The sequence below is a fragment of the Ipomoea nil genome, unplaced genomic scaffold, assembly GCF_001879475.1.
Source record: "Ipomoea nil cultivar Tokyo-kokei standard unplaced genomic scaffold, Asagao_1.1 scaffold1317, whole genome shotgun sequence".
Classification (NCBI taxonomy): Eukaryota; Viridiplantae; Streptophyta; class Magnoliopsida; order Solanales; family Convolvulaceae; genus Ipomoea; species Ipomoea nil.
Window position 1 is genome coordinate 4,771,282 of NW_017617745.1, and position 18,573 is coordinate 4,789,854.

Consider the following 18,573-nt stretch of genomic DNA (forward strand, 5'->3'; position numbering starts at 1 on the left):
TGCCTGTACCGTTTTGGAAGAAGTCTACCACTTCGCCCCGAAAGTCGGCCACTACGGTACGTACCACGTGAACAAACCGCTCCGGAAGACTTCGCTCCGAAAGTCGGCCGCTACGGTACGTACCACGTGAACGAACCGCTCCGAGAAGACTTCTTGGGTAGCTATACGTGTTGGAAAAATATTTTCGGAAAGTTGGCCCGCAATGTCAGCCAATTTTTTGGACAACATTCGTGTTCATTTTGGGATTTAATTTGCACCCCCCCTGCGCGAGAAAGAGCACCTCTATGCTATACAATTCAATAAACTTTAGAAAGACTCTTGTATAAATAGTGGTGCAAACCCACTTCCCAGGGACAAGAACTTCTTTAAAGCCTTTTACCCTTCATTTTCCAACTGAAATGAGTCTACTCTGAGAATCAATTTCTCTTGAGCCTACAATATATCAATCTCTTCGCCTTACTACGAACAACTCAAATCCACTTTGACCCGACCATTCAATTTCTAGAAGGCTATCAAAGACTGTTGGGTTTTGTGATTTCTATTCCTCTTTTGTTAGTGTTGATTCTGAATGGAGAAGTAAAGAAAACGAGGAATATTTTCGTTGTGCTCAAGGTGTACCTAGTATGGCCATGGAACATGTGAAACTTCTTTCACATGCTAGAGAGATATATATTATTGAGATATATTCACTACTACAGAATTCACATATAACGTCGGCCTTTTAACGTCGACTATTTATTTAGCTGACGTTAAAGCCTATTTAATTTTATTTTTTTAAAAAAACATAAGTTATTAGGTATATATTTTGAATTTTATAAGTTATTAGTTATATATTTTTCTGTGAATTTTGATGTTGTTGAAGCTGGAACCCTAGTGATTATTGCTGATTAGAGCTCTAATGTGTTAGTTTTTGTCAAATTGCTTATGTCTGTCACTGTTCTGATTGAATCACACAGGAAATAGTGAAGAACATACTAGGAACGAAAAGGAAGACTGTAACACCCCAGATTTTTGAAACTTTTGAAACTTATGTAAAGAAGGTAAAATCTCATTAAATCCCAAAACATAATACAAAGAGTACGGGGTGTTATGCCACACCCGAGCTAGAGAACTCAGGTGCACAGGCTAAATTCTAAAACCTCAATCAGTATCAATACAAAATCATGGCACGCAGGCCGAAAGGGAAAACTATCTAATCTACGCCCCAAGCTTCTAGCGCGCTCTAGTGATCTACTCGTCTGTGCCTGAAAGACAAATATATCTATTCAGCGAGAGATGCTGGTAACCCACTCCAACGCATTGAAATACAATACATATAGATATATACGTAGTTATACGAAAAACCATTTCGAAGCATGAAGATATACCCTAAGAGACTCTAGCTTCCAAAATAGGGAATAGACTCAACAGAACGGGCTTAGCACAGAATACGGACATAATCGAGCATAAACAATTCACAAGCATAGGGAAACAGGCAAGGCGGATAAAGATAAGCACAGTTAATATCCATAACCCAACATATACGATTCACGGCATAAATCCCAAAGTCACCTCCCGAGACACTCATAACAACAACTCATCCATATCTCATCACATAGCACACTTTGCTGGCGCCACAGGACCAATCGCATGCCCATACATGAGGGTCAGCGCATATAGCTCTGACACAGCCCCGCAGCACCCTGCCCGGTATCGCAACACGGAGGGGTCGATCGCAACCGACCAATAAACCGCAGCTCATCATAGTTTGATCGCAACCAAACAGTGGACCGCAGCCCAAGAGTATGTCATCTGACCGCAGCCAGGAAATATGAACTGCAGCTCATGTAGAAACGTTTGATCGCAACCAAACGGTGGACCGCGGCCCTATATAATATTTATATACCTACCGATCGCAACCGGCCTGGTTAACAGTCAATATGGTTCTCAACCCATCCAACTGCCCGTATAACCAATTTGATCGCAACCAAATTGGGGTATCATGCACACATAACACATAGCAAGCACATGCAACCCACATTAACACATTGGGAAGGGGGAGAAAACGTATAACAAAACCTATGCGTGATCCTTCACATATTAAGAATAATCCTAAGGGGTTCATACTTCTTTCACATAGGTCAACGGGATACCAATTCAACTGGCATGCAATATATAAGACTCATACAACCTACGAACATGAAATATCAAACTAGACATAGGCACGATAGACGGAGTCTGTTGGGACACCACGGGGGTCGGGGGAACATCAAACGGGAAAGCCGGAAACCCAAGGTAGGGTATTTTCCAGCGGGTAGCCGGTGGGTGAGGGTTCACCCGCCGGCTGCCCGCCGGTGGCGTGACTCCGGGCAGCGGGTGCCCGGCGAGCAGCTGCTCGCCCGCCGGCTGCCCGCTGCCGGCGTTGCCCAAATAGGCCACGGGTAGGTGGCGGGTCCCCTACCCCCCACTGACTCTTTTTCACCAAAAACGCCCTGGGAACCTTTGTGGAACCCGAAACCATGCTTAGACACTTTCAAACGCAATTGATAACACACGTAGACAATTAACGGATCAAAATCATGAAACATACGGCACATAAGCTATCATGTTTTTCTAAACATAATCAACACCCAAACATGCAAATTCCCACCCAATCTACCAAGAATAATACCATACAAATTCCACGATATAACCTAGGGTTCTAATTATTTTTAAATCAACAAGAACACAATTCATCTTCTAATATCACAATTCGGTAGGAATATCATATAAACATCAAGAACATCATATAATCATCAAGAACATCAAGAACACCATATAATCATCAAGAACCTCTTAACATCAAGATTACCCATGGAGTCATAACACCAATTATCAAGATCATTATAACGAATCATCAACACACAAGAATATGGGGGAAATCCTAAGAGGGGAATCATAGCTATGAAAATAGGTTTTGTTGAGACATGGGTTACCTTTTAGCCTTAATTAATTCCTTGGCTATGAAGGGTCTTTCTTGAAGCTTTTTTCTTTCTTGATTTCTCCTAGGGGAATTCTTGGAACTTCTTGTGTGGTAAGGGATTATTGTGGTGGGGGTTTTAGGTTCCTCTTAAGTCCCCTATTTATATACCTAGGAGTCCTAATTAGGAACTAATATTATAGGCTTGCTAATTCTATTCCTTTTAGGGCTAGGGGTTGGGTTTTAGGGGTGAGGGCCCACGGACCATGGTGGGCCTTTTCCCTAATTAATTATTGTAATTTAATTCTTTCTTTGGATAATTGGTTAAATGATTAATTGGTTTTAGGGGTCGTAACACGGGGTGTTACAATCTCCCCCCCCCCCCCCCCCCTTAACGGGAAGCTTCGTCCCCGAAGCTTGGTTCTTGTCGGGCGACTCTCTCTTGGTTACCTGGTGTGAAGAGTTCGGGGTAGCATTCCTTCATTGTGTCCTTGAGTTCCCATGTTGCTTCTTCGGTCCCATGGTTGGTCCAGAGGACTTTTACCATTTCTATGGCCCGATGACGGGTGGTTCTTGTCTTGGTGTCCAGGATTCTTACGGGTCTTTCTTCGTATGCTAGAGACTCGTCGAGGTCCACGGCCTCGGGTTGTAGCACGTGGCTTGGGTCGTGCACGTATTTCTTTAGCTGGGATATGTGGAATACGTTGTGTACTTTTTCTAGTTCGATGGTAGAGCGAGGCGGTAGGCTAGATTCCCGACCCTTTCTATGATTTCATAAGGGCCGATAAATCGGGGGCTGAGTTTTCCTTTTCTTCCGAATCTCATTACCCCTCGTGTTGGTGAGATTCTCAACCAAACCTTGTCCCCCGGGTTGAATTCGGCTTGTTTTCTCTTTAGGTCGGCGTAGGACCTAGGTGGCGTTGAGGGAGTGGTTAGCCTTCCTGCTTAGGGCGTCTGCCACAATGTTAGCTTTTCCCTCGTGGTACTGAATGTCTAGGTCGTAGTCTTTTATGAGTTCTAGCCACCTTCGTTGTCTCATGTTTAGGTCTTTCTGGGTGAAGATGTACTTTAGGCTCTTATGGTCTGTGTAGATCTTGCATTGCACTCCGTATAGGTAGTGCCTCCAAATTTTCAGCGCGAATACGATAGCGGCTAGCTCGAGGTCATGGGTGGGGTAATTTTCTTCGTGGGTTTTGAGTTGCTTGGATGCGTATGCTATTACCTTGCCCTTTTTGCATTAACACGCAACCCAACCCCTTTTTGGATGCGTCACTGAAGACCTCAAATCCCTCCACTCCGGAGGGGATAGCTAGTACGGGTGCCGTGGTTAGATTATCTTTCAATTCCTGAAAGGCCGCGATGCAGTTGTCGTCCCATCGGAAGGGGGTCTCCTTTTTCATGAGTTTGATGAGAGGTTGAGCTATTTTAGTAAAGTCGGGTACAAACCTCCTGTAGTAACCAGCCAGGCCTAGGAAGCTGCGGACCTCTGACAGCGAACTTGGTGTGGTCCATTCCTTAACGGCCCGGACCTTGGCGGGGTCTACCTTAATTCCTTCTTTGGTTATCACGTGGCCTAGGAAGGCCACACTATCTTTCCAGAATTCGCATTTGGAGAACTTAGCGTATAGTTGGTGTTCTCTTAGAGTTTGCAAGGTGATGCGAAGGTGCCTTTCGTGTTCTTCCTTGTTTCGGGAGTAGACTAGGATGTCGTCAATGAATACAATGATGAAGTCATCCAGGTGGGGTCGGAAAACCCGATTCATGAGGTCCATGAATATGGCGGGTGCATTGGTGAGTCCGAAGGGCATTACTGTAAATTCATAGTGGCCGTAACACGTCCGGAAGGCCGTTTTCTGAATGTCTGGTTTGGCCACTTGTATTTGGTGATATCCAGATCTTAGGTCAATTTTCGAGAACACCCCTGCCCCCTTAAGTTGGTCGAACAAGTCATCTATCCGGGGAAGGGGGTACCTGTTCTTTATTGTGACTTGGTTAAGTTCCCTGTAGTCGATGCATAGGCGCATGCTCCCGTCTTTCTTTTTAACAAATAGTACCGGTGCTCCCCATGGGGAGGTGCTGGGGCAGATGTAACGTTTATCTAGCAATTCCTGGAGTTGTGTTTTCAGTTCCTTCATTTCTTTTGGTGCTAGCCTGTAGGGTGGTTTAGAGATCGGGGCAGCGCTAGGTACGAGGTCTATGGTAAATTCGACTTCCCTGGCTGGGGGTGCCCCGGGGATTTCGTCTGGAAAGACGTCGGTGAATTCGTTTACCACTGGAATGGATTGTGGTTCGGGTGGTTTGGTGTTGAGGTTCTCAACCGAGCCTAGGAAGGCCTCGCTTCCTTGGTTTAGGTACTTCTTCATTTTCATCATGTTCACAAGTTTGATCCCCGGATCCTGGCGGGTCCTGCAGTATGACACCCTTTTTCCGTTCAGTCCCCGTAGGACCACTTTTTGTTCTCCGCATAGGATTTGTGCTTGGAATTTCCCTAGCCAGTCCATGCCCAAGATCACTTGTACCCCATCCAGTCCGAACTGTATTAAGTTGCTGGGAAAGTCCACTCCCTGGATGGTGATCATTACGTTCTCGTACATGCGGTCGCATTTCATGATTTCGCCAAAGGCCACCTTGACCTGGAGTTGGACTTTGGTGCTGGCGTTAAGGCTGAGTTGAGTGGCGAACTTGGTTTCTATAAATGAGTTGGTAGCCCCTGAATCAAATAGTATAGTGGCGGGGGTAGCGTGTACTAGGAAGGTTCTGGAGACTATGTTGCTGTCTCCGATCCTGGCTTTGCTTAGGGTGAGGATTCTTCCCTGAGTAATCGGTGTCGTGACCTTGGGGGATGAGACGGTCCTGGAGCTTTTAGGTCCTCGGGTGGGATTTGTGCGATTCCCCTCAGGTTTCCTTTTGTACCCCAGGTGTGTCTCCCGGGGTTGGTTTGTTACTTGTTGTAGTTGGAATGCCTTGGCATAGGCTTCCCCGAGGGTCTTTGGTTCTTGTGTGGCCAGTGCTTTCTGGTGTTCGGAATTAAGGCCTGTTATGAACTTCTTGACCTTGATCATCTCGGTGGGTACTAGCTCGGGGGTGAGGCGAGCCAGTCTACGGAATTGCTGGTAGTATTCCGTGATCGGGGCTGCCCCTTGTTTTAGGTGGAGGAACTCTTCGTATATGGTGGCTTTTAGATGGTCGGGATAGAATTGTTCTCGCAGCCGTGTTTTTAGGGTTTCCCAGTTGAGTTTGGGGCTTTGTTCGTATGTTGGTCTCTCGTGGACCCACCAGGTGTCGGCCTCGTGTCTGAGGTAGAAGGAGGTTATTTTGACTTGGTGGTTTTCTGGGCATTCGGTTGCCCGAAATATCTTGTCAAAAGTTCCGATCCATTCCTCGAGGATCGTGGGGTCTTCGTTCCCCGAGAAGGTAGGTGATTGATGTGCCGAGACTTGGTGGTGGATTTCCAGGTTCTCGTTTGTTGGTAAAGGTTGGGGAATGGTAGTACTCAGTGCCTGGGAAATTTGGGCCAGGCGTTGTAGATTTTGGGTCAAGAATTCCTGAGTGGGGAGTTTCGGTGTTCCTGTTTGTCTCCTTTTTGGTGTCATCCTGGTGTTCATAGGTCGATGTTATTTTGCATTCTTACCTTGATGCAATAAGTGAAGGGGAGAGTTTCTTTGAGTTAGAGAGGGATTAAGTGAGGGGGCTATGTGTAGGTTTCACAATCTCACCGCGCGTCATACGATTCCTGAATCCTATGTTCCTAAGTACCTAGAGCTTAAGCTTAATGTCCTAAAGTCTGGTCTTAAGAGTCTTATCCTAGGGTCAAACTTAGGCTCTGATACCAACTGTAACACCCCAGATTTTCGAAACTTTTGAAACTTATATAAAGAAGGTAAAATCTCATTAAATCCCAAAACATAATACAAAGAGTACGGGGTGTTATGCCACACCCGAGCTAGAGAACTCAGGTGCACAGGCTAAATTCTAAAACCTCAATCAGTATCAATACAAAATCATGGCACACAGGCCGAAAGGGAAAACTATCTAATCTACGCCCCAAGCTTCTAGCGCGCTCTAGTGATCTACTCGTCTGTGCCTGAAAGCCAAATATATCTGTTCAGCGAGAGATGCTGGTAACCCACTCCAACGCGTTGAAATACAATACATATAGATATATACATAGTTATACGAAAAACCATTTCGAAGCATGAAGATATACCCTAAGAGACTCTAGCTTTCAAAATAAAGAATAGACTCAACAGATAGGGCTTAGCACAGACAACGGACATAATCGAGCATAAACAATTCACAAGCATAGGGAAACAGGCAAGGTGGATAAAGATAAGCACAGTTAATATCCATAACCCAACATATACGATTCCCGGCATAAATCCCAAAGTCACCTCCCGAGACACTCATAACAACAACTCATCCATATCTCATCACATAGCACACTTTACTGGTGCCACAGGACCAATCGCATGCCCAAACATGAGGGTCAGCACATATAGCTCTGACACAGCCCCGCAGCACCCTACCCCGTATCGCAACACGGAGGGGTCGATCGCAACCGACCGGTGAAACGCAGCTCATCATAGTTTGATCGCAACCAAACAGTGGACCGCAGCCCAAGAGTATGTCATCTGACCGCAGCCAGGAAATATGAACCGCAGCTCATGTAGAAACGTTTGATCGCAACCAAACAGTGGATCGCAGCCCTATATAATATTTATATACCTGACTGATCGCAACCGGCCTGGTTAACAGTCAGTATGGTTCTCAACCCATCCAACTGCCCGTATAACCAATTTGATCGCAACCAAATTGGGGTATCATGCACACATAACACATAGCAAGCACATGCAACCCACATTAACACATTGGGAAGGAGGAGAAAACGTATAACAAAACCTATGCGTGATCCTTCACATACTAAGAATAATCCTAAGGGGTTCATACTTCTTTCACCTAGGTCAACGGGATACCAATTCAACTAGCATGCAATATATAAGACTCATACAACCTACGAACGGTACCCGAAATATCAAACTAGACATAGGCACGATAGACGGAGTCCGTTGGGACACCACGGGGGTCGGGGGAACATCAAACGGGGAAGCCGGAAACCCAAGGTAGGGTATTTTCCAGCGGGTAGCCGGTGGGTGAGGGTTCACCCGCCGGCTGCCCGCCGGTGGCGTGACTCCGGGCAGCGGGTGCCCGGCGGGCAGCTGCCCACCCGCCGGCTGCCCGCTGCCGGCGTTGCCCAAATAGGCCGCGGGTAGGTGGCGGGTCCCCTACCCCCACCTACCCCCCACTGACTCTTTTTCACCAAAAACGCCCCGGGAACCTTTGTGGAACCCGAAACCATGCTTAGACACTTTCAAACGCAATTGATAACACACGTAGATAATTAACTGATCAAAATCAAGAAACATACGGCACATAACCTATCATGTTTTTCTAAACATAATCAACACCCAAACATACAAATTCCCACCCAATCTACCAAGAATAATACCATACGAATTCCACGATATAACCTAGGGTTCTAATTATTTTTAAATCAACAAGAACACAATTCATCTTCTAATATCACGATTCGGTAGGAATATCATATAAACATCAAGAACATCATATAATTATCAAGAACACCATATAATCATCAAGAACCTCTTAACATCAAGATTACCCATGGAGTCATAACACCAATTATCAAGATCATTATAACGAATCATCAACACACAAAAATATCGGGGAAATCCTAAGAGGGGTATCATAGCTATGAAAATAGGTTTTGTTGAGACATGGGTTACCTTTTAGCCTTAATTAATTCATTGGCTATGAAGGGTCTTTCTTGAAGCTTTCTTCTTTCTTGATTTCTCCTAGGGGAATTCTTGGAACTTCTTGTGTGGTAAGGGATTATTGTGGTGGGGGTTCTAGGTGCATCTTAAGTCCCCTATTTATATACCTAGGAGTCCTAATTAGGAACTAATATTATAGGCTTGCTAATTCTATTCATTTTAGGACTAGGGGTTGGGTTTTAGGGGTGAGGGCCCACGGACCATGGTGGGCCTTTTCCCTAATTAATTATTGTAATTTAATTCTTTATTTGAATAATTGGTTAAATGATTAATTGGTTTTAGGGGTCGTAACACGGGGTGTTACAAAGACAGAGCAGATTACCTATTCTAAGAATGGTCTCAAAGAGGTAATTTTTAAGTACCATGAATAAAAACTTTAACATAGTTTATTTTATCATTTTCATGTTAAGTTTATGTACTATAGAGGGATTTTGTGCTCCTTGTGATTATGCAGGGCGAGAAGGAGATAAAGTCCATCGAACCCCATAATTAGTTGAGTTCTACCAAACATTAATGAACCGGAAATCAAAGAAGGATTCATCATCGCCTTTGATTTCTTCCACATCAAGCACATCAGATGCAAAGAAACAACATGATTGGGGAGATAGCAAACAAATCCTCCTTCCTTTTAGCTGTATGTAGAATTTCCCATTCGATTCTTTACCAAATATATGTGTTTTATTTATCCAACTCTAAGCAAGAAAAGGATTGTATTGATCAGGTGAAAGCTGATGTTGAAACTCAAGACGATCTCATCCAGTCACTAGCATCTAAAATCCGTGCAATTTCCTTCTCCAACATAGACAGTTTGGTGGCATTTGTGAACTGGCTAGATGAAGAGCTCTCTTTCTTGGTATATCCTTTTGAGCTTTAGCAGCTTTGCTGATAATTATTCCTCAATGAGGATATTCATGAGCTTTGCTGATCATATAACTGCATTTTTACTTGTAAAGTTATTGGCTTTTATTTTGATCTTTTCGCAAGGTTGATGAACGAGCTATTCTTAAGCATTTAGATTGGCCAAAAGGGAAAGCAGATGCATTACGAGAGGCTGCATTCGAGTACCAGGACCTAATGAAACTAGAGTAAGTTTCCTCGTTTGTTGATGATCCCAATCTTTCTTGTGAAGCTGCATTGAAGAAGATGTACAAACTACTTGAGAAGTAAGTGATATGTGCATATTCATATCTGACATCTTAGTATAGACAACATCCCAATCTTTCGCTGTTTATGGGATGAAAACGCGGGAACACAAGTTTTTTTTATTAGGTTTCCCAACTTACGCTAGACTAGAATATTGAGTTGATTCTGAACTTAAGAAGAAATTATGCTTTATTTAGCGGATAGTAAACATTTTCTCCTTTTTCATTCAAACTTTCAGGGTGGAACATGGTGTTTATGCACTTTTGCGTACAAGAGACATGGCTGTATCACGATATAGAGAATTTGGCATCCCTACAGATTGGTTACTAGATTCTAGCGTGGTCGGAAAGGTATGCATTTGAAACTATTTGTCACTAGAATGTCTACAATAAACTACGAGAACCGCTGATAATGTGCATTTATAGAGCATTTGCTTACAACTTTGGAGGAGGACGTAAGCAGTTTGTTTGTTGATAATGTGCACAAAACTAATTGACGCATGGAGGCACTATTTGAGTCTCCAGTTCCCTAAATGTACACACAATTTTTTTTATTTTTTTTAAATAACATAACACGTCGATTTTTAACAAAAAACCGACGTCATATGTTAATTTTTAAAAAAAGTTAAATACATAAAACATCAGTTATTTCGTAATAACCGACGTTGGAAGTTGTATTAATTAAATAAATAAAATATACGACGTCGGTTTTTATTTAACCGACGTCGTCTGTTCACTATACAACGTCGGCTACATCAACGTCACTTTTTAACCAACGTTAAAAGCCATCTATGTAGTAGTGATTTTTTGTTTGAGGAACAATTTTTTAAAGGCACTGCTTTGTCATTAAGAATGTGTTTTGAATGATGGTTATCAGTACAAGTATCATGTGTGGTGCCTTGATATAGATGTTATAAGGCATGAAGTTAGGTTTAAGTCCATCGGTTTTGATATTTGTCGTAGTTATAAGTTGTTTTCTGAAATGGGAATTCTTTGCTGGCATTGTTTACGTATTTTGAATGTACATTGTGTCTATACTATTCTTGGTAAATACATTCTGAAAAGATGGACTAAAAAGGTTGTTGAAGGTACGTAGAACTGTGGCCATTGCTTCTTCGTTTTATAATGTTAGTATTGCTTCTTCCATTTGGGTTGTTGAGATGACTAGAAAATTTCAAAGATTGACTGTTTTTAGTCAAGGCAATAATGTAGCTAGACAGTTTTGTGAGGAAGCTTTTGAAAATGCAAAGAGAAGAATTGAAGCTGAGGTTGGTTCTGTGCATATTGAAGAGTTTGATGTTTCATCTCCAAGTGGTATTGTACAGAATCCTTGATGTCGGATATTGAAAGGTGAGCATAATAAAATGTGGAGTAGTATTATTCAGAAAAAGTATACTCTAGCAAGGAGTTATGCAAATACGGTTGCTTCAAATACAAAGGGTGTTGTTCAATCTTTAGCTTTGGAAAGTCTGCCCGAGATTGTTGGAGATGGATATTTTGCATTGTACATCCAAGTTTTGGGAGTTCATAGTTAGTTCATTTTAATAAGAGTTCAGATGATCATGACATTATGTTTATACAATTGAGCTTATGAACCTTTAAGTTTTAAATACATGAACCTTTTATAATTGTTATTTTGGGCGTATTTGATATTTGTTTTTAGAACTTACAATATGTTTTCTACTGGATGTTGTAAGATATTGTAAATTTTTTTGTATTTATTTTATGGTTTTTTTTTTTTTTATGATTGATGGCACTCTGTTTAGTGTTCACGGTTTCTGTGTTTCATGTTCATAATACCAAACTTTTAAATACATAATATATTTTTGCCTATGTATAGTTTGTCATACATTTAAAAATTTAACTACACAATTATTAAATTTTAAGGAGCCGTTTACTAACTGGAAATTTCCGGAAACTGAAAAATAGTAAACAGAAAACATGTTTACTAACTCAGTTTCCATTTTGAAAACTGAAAATAATTTCGGAAAATTTCTAGAAAACTAAAACACACTTAAAAACTGTTTTCGAAATGGAAAACAGAATCATCTATCATCTATTTAGTTATGTCACTATAATCACATTACTATAATTACATTCATTATCATCTTATTTTACTTATCACTATCTTCTATCTTTTCTAGCTACTTACTTTACTTATTTAAACATAATTTATTTGAATTGCTTACACTTTAAAGTTATACATTATTTACATTATCAAAATTAAGAATTAAATTCTATATAATGTTTTAGATTTTGATTGAACACAATAGATTATTAGTTTGAATATTTTTAATTATGTTATATCATAATACAAGTTCGGTCCAGATATCGAATATTGAAATCTCACATATATTAGAATTCAAAGTAAAAGTTATATATTCATATACATGTCATTCAAATGAATATATATATATAAATATATATATATATATATATATATATATATATATATATATATATATATATATATATTAGCTCAAAAAATATTAATATTATCTAAACTAAACTTTAAGTGAAAATTAAAAAATTAGAAAACAGAAAATAATTTTCTGTTAGTAAACAAGTTTTCTAAACAGAAAACAGAGAATGAAAACTGAAAAATTAGAAAACAAAAACTGAGAACAGTTTTCTGTGAGTAAACGGACCCTAAGGTTTTAGATATGTAGTGTTACCCTGTTTTATATGCTTAATTTCTATATTTCACGGTCATAATTCATGTTTTAAAAAATTTTAATTGAGTTACTAATCGAAATAATCCCTCGACTATAGCGAAATTACCGATTTGATTATCGACTATTATTTTTGCCTAATTAAGTCCTAAATTATAAAAATATTATCCCATTTGATCAATCAGCCGTCAACTGTGTGTCTAAATTGAGGGTATTTAGGAAATTTCAGTCCTCCATCATCTTCAACAACCCATCCAGCGCCCTCACCATCATCTGCCTCCTTGAGATGAGCCAGAAAGGAATCAAGATCATTACAGCACCCCATATCATCAAACATCATCATCTGATCTTCATAGTCCCAGAAACCTCTAAACCCAATAACACAATTGGGATTCAACAACCAAACTTCCAAATTGAGTAAACGAATCAAAGAGATGTGAAAATTCAAAAAATAGCCGTAAAAAACAACTATTATTTTCACAAATTCGTTGAGGATAAGCTGGCATGGAGGAATGGAAAGAAATCTCCCTCCTTTGTCAACATCCACTGTCAACTGATGGGGTAAATTTATGGTGTATACTGTAGTGGCGTGTGGAAGGAGATGGAGGAAGGTGGTAAAATGACAATTTGTCCCCATTATTGATAGCCCACTACCAGATAAGTTAACAGAAGACTAAATTAGATAAATACTGCATAATTGAGGACTTAATTGAGTAAGAAGAGTAGTTGAGGACTAAATTAGTATGATCATTTTAGTAATTAACTCTTTTTAATTTATTACACAAATTTTGGCTAGATTTTAGCTTTTAGGGTGTTAAGGATGTATGGTGTAGTATATAGTGCTCCCCCTGTTTTATGTTCACAATCCATATGTGTTATATTCATAATTTATGATTTATGATTTAAAAATTCACAATTACGTTTACACTTTATGATGTAAATTGGCATGATAAGTTTTTGTTTTTGTTTTTGTTTTTGTTTTTGATTTTTTGTTTTTGTTTTTTTGTTTTTGTTTTTAAAATTTGATGGTATTGTACCAATTCTACATCTCTCAGAGCTTATGAATTGTAATAATAAATTAGTAATGTGCTGCTTCTAAAAATTCACAATAATTCTAAAAAACTCTGTTACATACTTACATATTCACAAAATCTAGATTGAAACTATATAATTTGTGCACTTTTGTTCACAAAATCAATACTAGGTAACATAAATTGTTTAGTGAGTTTTTAGTTGATTTACTCTGTTTAAGATTCACAAAACTTTACATATTCTTATTTATTCATTCCTATCTAAATTTTCATAGCAATATGCAACTGATGTTACACTTTGCACCTTTGTGCTTTAAAATCTCTACATCATTAAAATTTCTATGATCATGTCAACTACAAAGGAATGTTATGCTGTGAGCAAGTACCGGCACGATTCAATATCCATAATTTTTATACTGCAGATTCATAATTTCAATACTAAGAAGAAATAGTTGATTTGACCAATGAATAGTAAGTAGGACATATCAAAATGTAAAACCTTAGAAGTGAGAAGCTTTTTCTTGGAGTTATAATTGTTGAAAATGTTGTTGTGCTTGAAGTTGAAAATGGTGAAGGAGCTGCGATGGAGATCGTGTTAATGGCGAAGAAGATTGTTGAAGACGATGAAGAGTGTTTTTTACTGCTTTAAAGAGAGAATTTTTACAGCTTCAGTGAAAATGGCGAAAAGAAAGGGAGGAAATGCTTTGAGAATTTTTTTTTTTTTTTTTAGAAAAGTGATTGAGTAAAGAAAACGGAGCCACTAATGGCATAGTTATTCTTTTTTTTGAAAAAATCAATCTGCCGATTGTATTAATTGATAAAAGCTATAATAGCGTCAGGAGGGATAGAATCCCAATACATAGAATGTTCCTGAGTAAAAGTTAACGAAGCTAAAGTATGAGCATGTAAATTAAACTGTCTAGGCACATAGCTTAACGAAATAAAATTAAATAAAGACATCATTGTCTTGCACTGGTCAATTATCAACCCAGCATACGAGTGAATGGGTGTAATTTGGTGGTGTATGGTGGATCGCAGAACCATACAGTCCGTGAGCACACTGGCCGAATTAATATTCCTTTCAGCTAACCAGGACAGTGCCTCTTTAAAAGCCATAGCCTCCGCCATGAGTGGTGAAAAACAAACGGGTGATCTGCCATTCTTTGCTGCCACAAACGAGCCACCGGGCTCTAATAACACAACTCCATACGTAGCCTCCCCGGTTTCTTGTCGATATCCTGCATCTATATAGCATCGCATGTGATTGTCGGGCAATACCGGTTCGGATCGTGGCTGTAAATCTTCTCGCGTGGCCCGGCCGTGTACCGCACCATAAGCTTTCAGCAATGATGCCGCCCCCTTCACAACAGTCTGCGGCCGCGGCATAGTTATTCAATTAGCGCATAATTACGTTATTTAAGACTAGGGTCTACCTTGCAAGGTGAACTTTGGTCCATGGTATAACAACTCAAGGGTCGTTATATTGTGGACCGCGATGCACGTGCACCGCGGTCAAAATGGCGTCGTTTCTTTAAGTAAAGAAACAGCGCGTCGTTAGTGTTAACGGAGCGCGCATTTTTTTGTATGTTAATTACCAACTGACACTACATTGTATCTAAATTGACATTACAGTGTATCTAAACCGACACTGCCTCATGTATTATTTTGATATTATCAAATGAAACTGCAGTTATATTAAAATGATACTGTAGTTGTGGTGAAATGAAACTGCAGTGTATATAAAATGAAACTGAATAACATTTCACATATTTGAGTGTATATTGTACAATGAAGCTGTAATTATATCAAAATGATCATGTAGTTGTGTTTTAATAAAACTATAGTGTATATAAAATACAATTAAATAACATTTTCACATATTTGAGTCTATAAATATCGAATGACACTGTAGTTATATCGAAATAAAACTGTAGTTGTGTTAAACTGAAACTGCAATGTATACAAAATGAAACTGAATAACAGATTTACTTTTTGCAGAAGGGTGCGGAACGACGCGAAACAGATACAGTTTCTTTTCATTAAACAAAACGACGTCATTTTGATGCGTGGTGTATAATCGATTATGCACCGCGGTGCACGATATAATTTGCCAACAACTCAATAAGCCATCTATTTTGTTCAAACAATTGAACCAACAACATAAGCCTAAACCATTTTCATTAATAAGTTTAGGTCTGGCCCAAGCCTATAAGCCTTATTATCTATTAATCATAAACATACATAAGCCCATATTCCACAACCCTAGCTGCCATATCACCAGTCAGGCAAGAGAGAGAGACGCCGAACGGAGTTGCCGGAAAGGAAAAACGGCCGGGGCCAGCACCACCGCACATCACCGTCACCCAGCACCGGCATCCCTCCTACTTTCTCTTCTCAGCCAAAATACGCCGTCTCCGACTCCGAGCAGAGCCGCCATCGCAATCGCCGAGCACTTCCGCCGCCATCCGGAGCCGTGACCCACCGTGGACTGCTGCTGCTGCTAGAAAGTCCAAATCGTCTGAAGAGTTTGTTGCGATTGTAATTCTTATTACAAATTTACAATTATGTATTTGAATTCGTATTTATCCTATTTGTGTGTGGATATTCATCTAAAATTCCTGCCTTGTTTTTTTGCAGGATAAATGGAACACGGTACACTCCATGATCAATCCAATGCTACTTTCTCGTTGACAGACGAGGATCATACACTCGCCAATGCTCTCAGATTCACCCTTAACCAAGAGTTCGTGTTTTTCTCTTTATCTATTTCATTTATTTATTTATTTAGTTTTAAATATTATATTGTTGTTGGAATTGAATTTTCAATTTTCAACTTCATATCTCTGCATTAGCTTGTTTGAACTCTTCTTTGTGTGTTTGTGTGAATTGATGATATTTTGGTGACATTCTGGTGTTATATTTGCAGTCCCAGAGTTGTAGTCTCTGGGTATAGCATTCCACATCCCTCTGAGGTTCGTGTGAACATAAGAGTTCAGACTACTGGTAAAGCTTCAGACTTTTTTTTTTTTTTTTCCTTCACTGCTAGTAAAGACAATTCTTGCATTACTTTCCTTACAGTTCTGCATCTCTATTACCATTGTATATCACCCCTTACTAGCTAGAACTTGTCTCTGTAATTTGTTTTACCTTTTGTCGGTTTATTGGTTCAACAAGGAGAATATGTTGAATGGTGTTGCGTAATTAACTTATGTCAATGGATAATTTTGAAGCCCTTTAGAACGAACAAAAATCTTTTTTAGTTTCTGTCCACTCTCAATCAAATTTGTGGTTTCATGTAATCTCTGGCCTTTACCCTTTTTTTTTTGGCAAAATTTAGTACATTGCTCAGGTGTTTGTACACAAAATTTGGTTGGAATTTTCAAATATTGCTTGTGACTATAACTTCAGGGGATCCAGCTAGGGAAGTGTTGAAAGATTCATTGCAAGATCTGTTGTTTATGTGCAAACACACTAGGAGCACCTTTGATCGAAGTGTTGCAAGTTTCAAGAAAGAAAAACGTCGTTTGAAAGACAAAAAATTAAGGAATACTTGATCCATAGCAACTCTTCACCTCACCTTGGATTTGCACGAGGATTGCAAGTATTTGAGGCTGTCATGTGTATCGACTGATTATACTCTCTGTTTGTATTACTTCGCCAACTTGTCCCTTGTTTTCTTAAATCGAATCCACATTGTCTAAACAGTAAAGCTTGAGGTTTTGGTACTCGCCCTTGGTATTGTTGTTATTATTATTATATACTATGTTTTTATTCAGTCAGTAGCTATGGATTTACCATGCAATTAAGCTTCTGGGGAAAGAGATCCTTGATGTAATACAATAGGTTGCCTTCAAGTTGAAGAATCTCAAGTCAAGAGGTTTATATCAAGTGGCTTGAACTTCCTGCTTGGCAGTGCTTTCTTTGGCTTCTTTTGAATTAGGGATGGGGGAACCTGCTTAGTAAAGTAATTACCATATGAAAAATATGAGATTCAGTATAACCAAGCCAAATTTTTTTGTGATTGTGTGTCCTATGTTGCATTGTTATGTTTTCTGTTCATAGGATTATTCTTGGGCTATTTAATCTTAACATACAACCCGTAAATGCTTTTAGGAAGTGAACCGAAAACACAAGGACCATATATGGCATTGAATAGACATTCTAATTTTTGGTAAAGTATAGAGAACTGAAACAATGCCCCCGAACTAGCGTCTGTGCTGGCTGCCTGGTTAGCCGGCGAATAGGCCTAGCAATTTGTGTATACTATTCGTTAACGAGTCAACATGATAACAACATGAACACGATACAGAAAATTACACTTTTGATCGTATGACTATTGGGGTTTCAATTAAAAAAAAAATCTAACAATTTAGTACTCTAACTATATAATTTTTAACACATTTGATGCACCCAATCAAATTACCGGCCAAATATCACAAGAAAATTATAACCCATTTTAAATTATATAATAATGGGGGCAAATTGCCCATTCTAATTGCGGCTTTCCCCTCTTGATGGCTAGCATGTATTGCCAAAATAGCGAGTGACTCGTCTATCATTCCACCCCCGGATCTTTGAGTGATCTCAACAGTGATGGCACAATCCCAGCCCTGCCACCCCAACCCTTACCGCTCTTACTTTATTACCTTGATAAATTTAAAGGTAGTTGTTGTATCCTTCTTTTCCCTTGGAGTCCCATGACACATCAAATCAATAAGAGCCGGGATGGCCCTAGCTGCTCCGATTGCCATTAAACAACTAATAAACTGAACATAGTTGTAGTTACGTTTTCTCTGGCTTCCGAGCTACCATTTCTCATTACATCAACGATATCAGGTATAGCACCTGCATATACAATAGTTCCCTTGTTAGCCCAGCATGCTCCTGTGTTCTTGAATCTGACGAGGAAAGTAGTTTGACTAGCAAAGGAATAGCTCCAGC

The 18,573-nt window shown here is 39.7% G+C and overlaps 1 protein-coding gene and 1 long non-coding RNA gene across 2 annotated transcripts; one reads left to right on the top strand and one right to left on the bottom strand.

Moving 5' to 3' along the window:
- Positions 1-899: 899 nt before the first annotated feature.
- On the bottom strand, positions 900-9,174 carry LOC109185326. Its single transcript, XR_002054964.1, has 3 exons — positions 9,098-9,174; positions 6,769-6,771; positions 900-993 (listed from the first exon to the last, which is right to left on the bottom strand). It is a non-coding gene; the product is annotated as an uncharacterized LOC109185326 (long non-coding RNA).
- Positions 9,175-15,875: 6,701 nt separating this feature from the next.
- On the top strand, positions 15,876-17,539 carry LOC109185163 (DNA-directed RNA polymerases I and III subunit RPAC2-like). The gene is made up of 4 exons (XM_019335142.1): positions 15,876-16,170; positions 16,270-16,375; positions 16,559-16,635; positions 17,041-17,539. Exons 2-4 carry the CDS (start codon positions 16,275-16,277, stop codon positions 17,184-17,186), a joined length of 324 nt encoding a protein of 107 aa, XP_019190687.1. The 5' UTR covers positions 15,876-16,170; positions 16,270-16,274; the 3' UTR covers positions 17,187-17,539.
- The last annotated feature ends 1,034 nt before the right edge of the window (positions 17,540-18,573 follow it).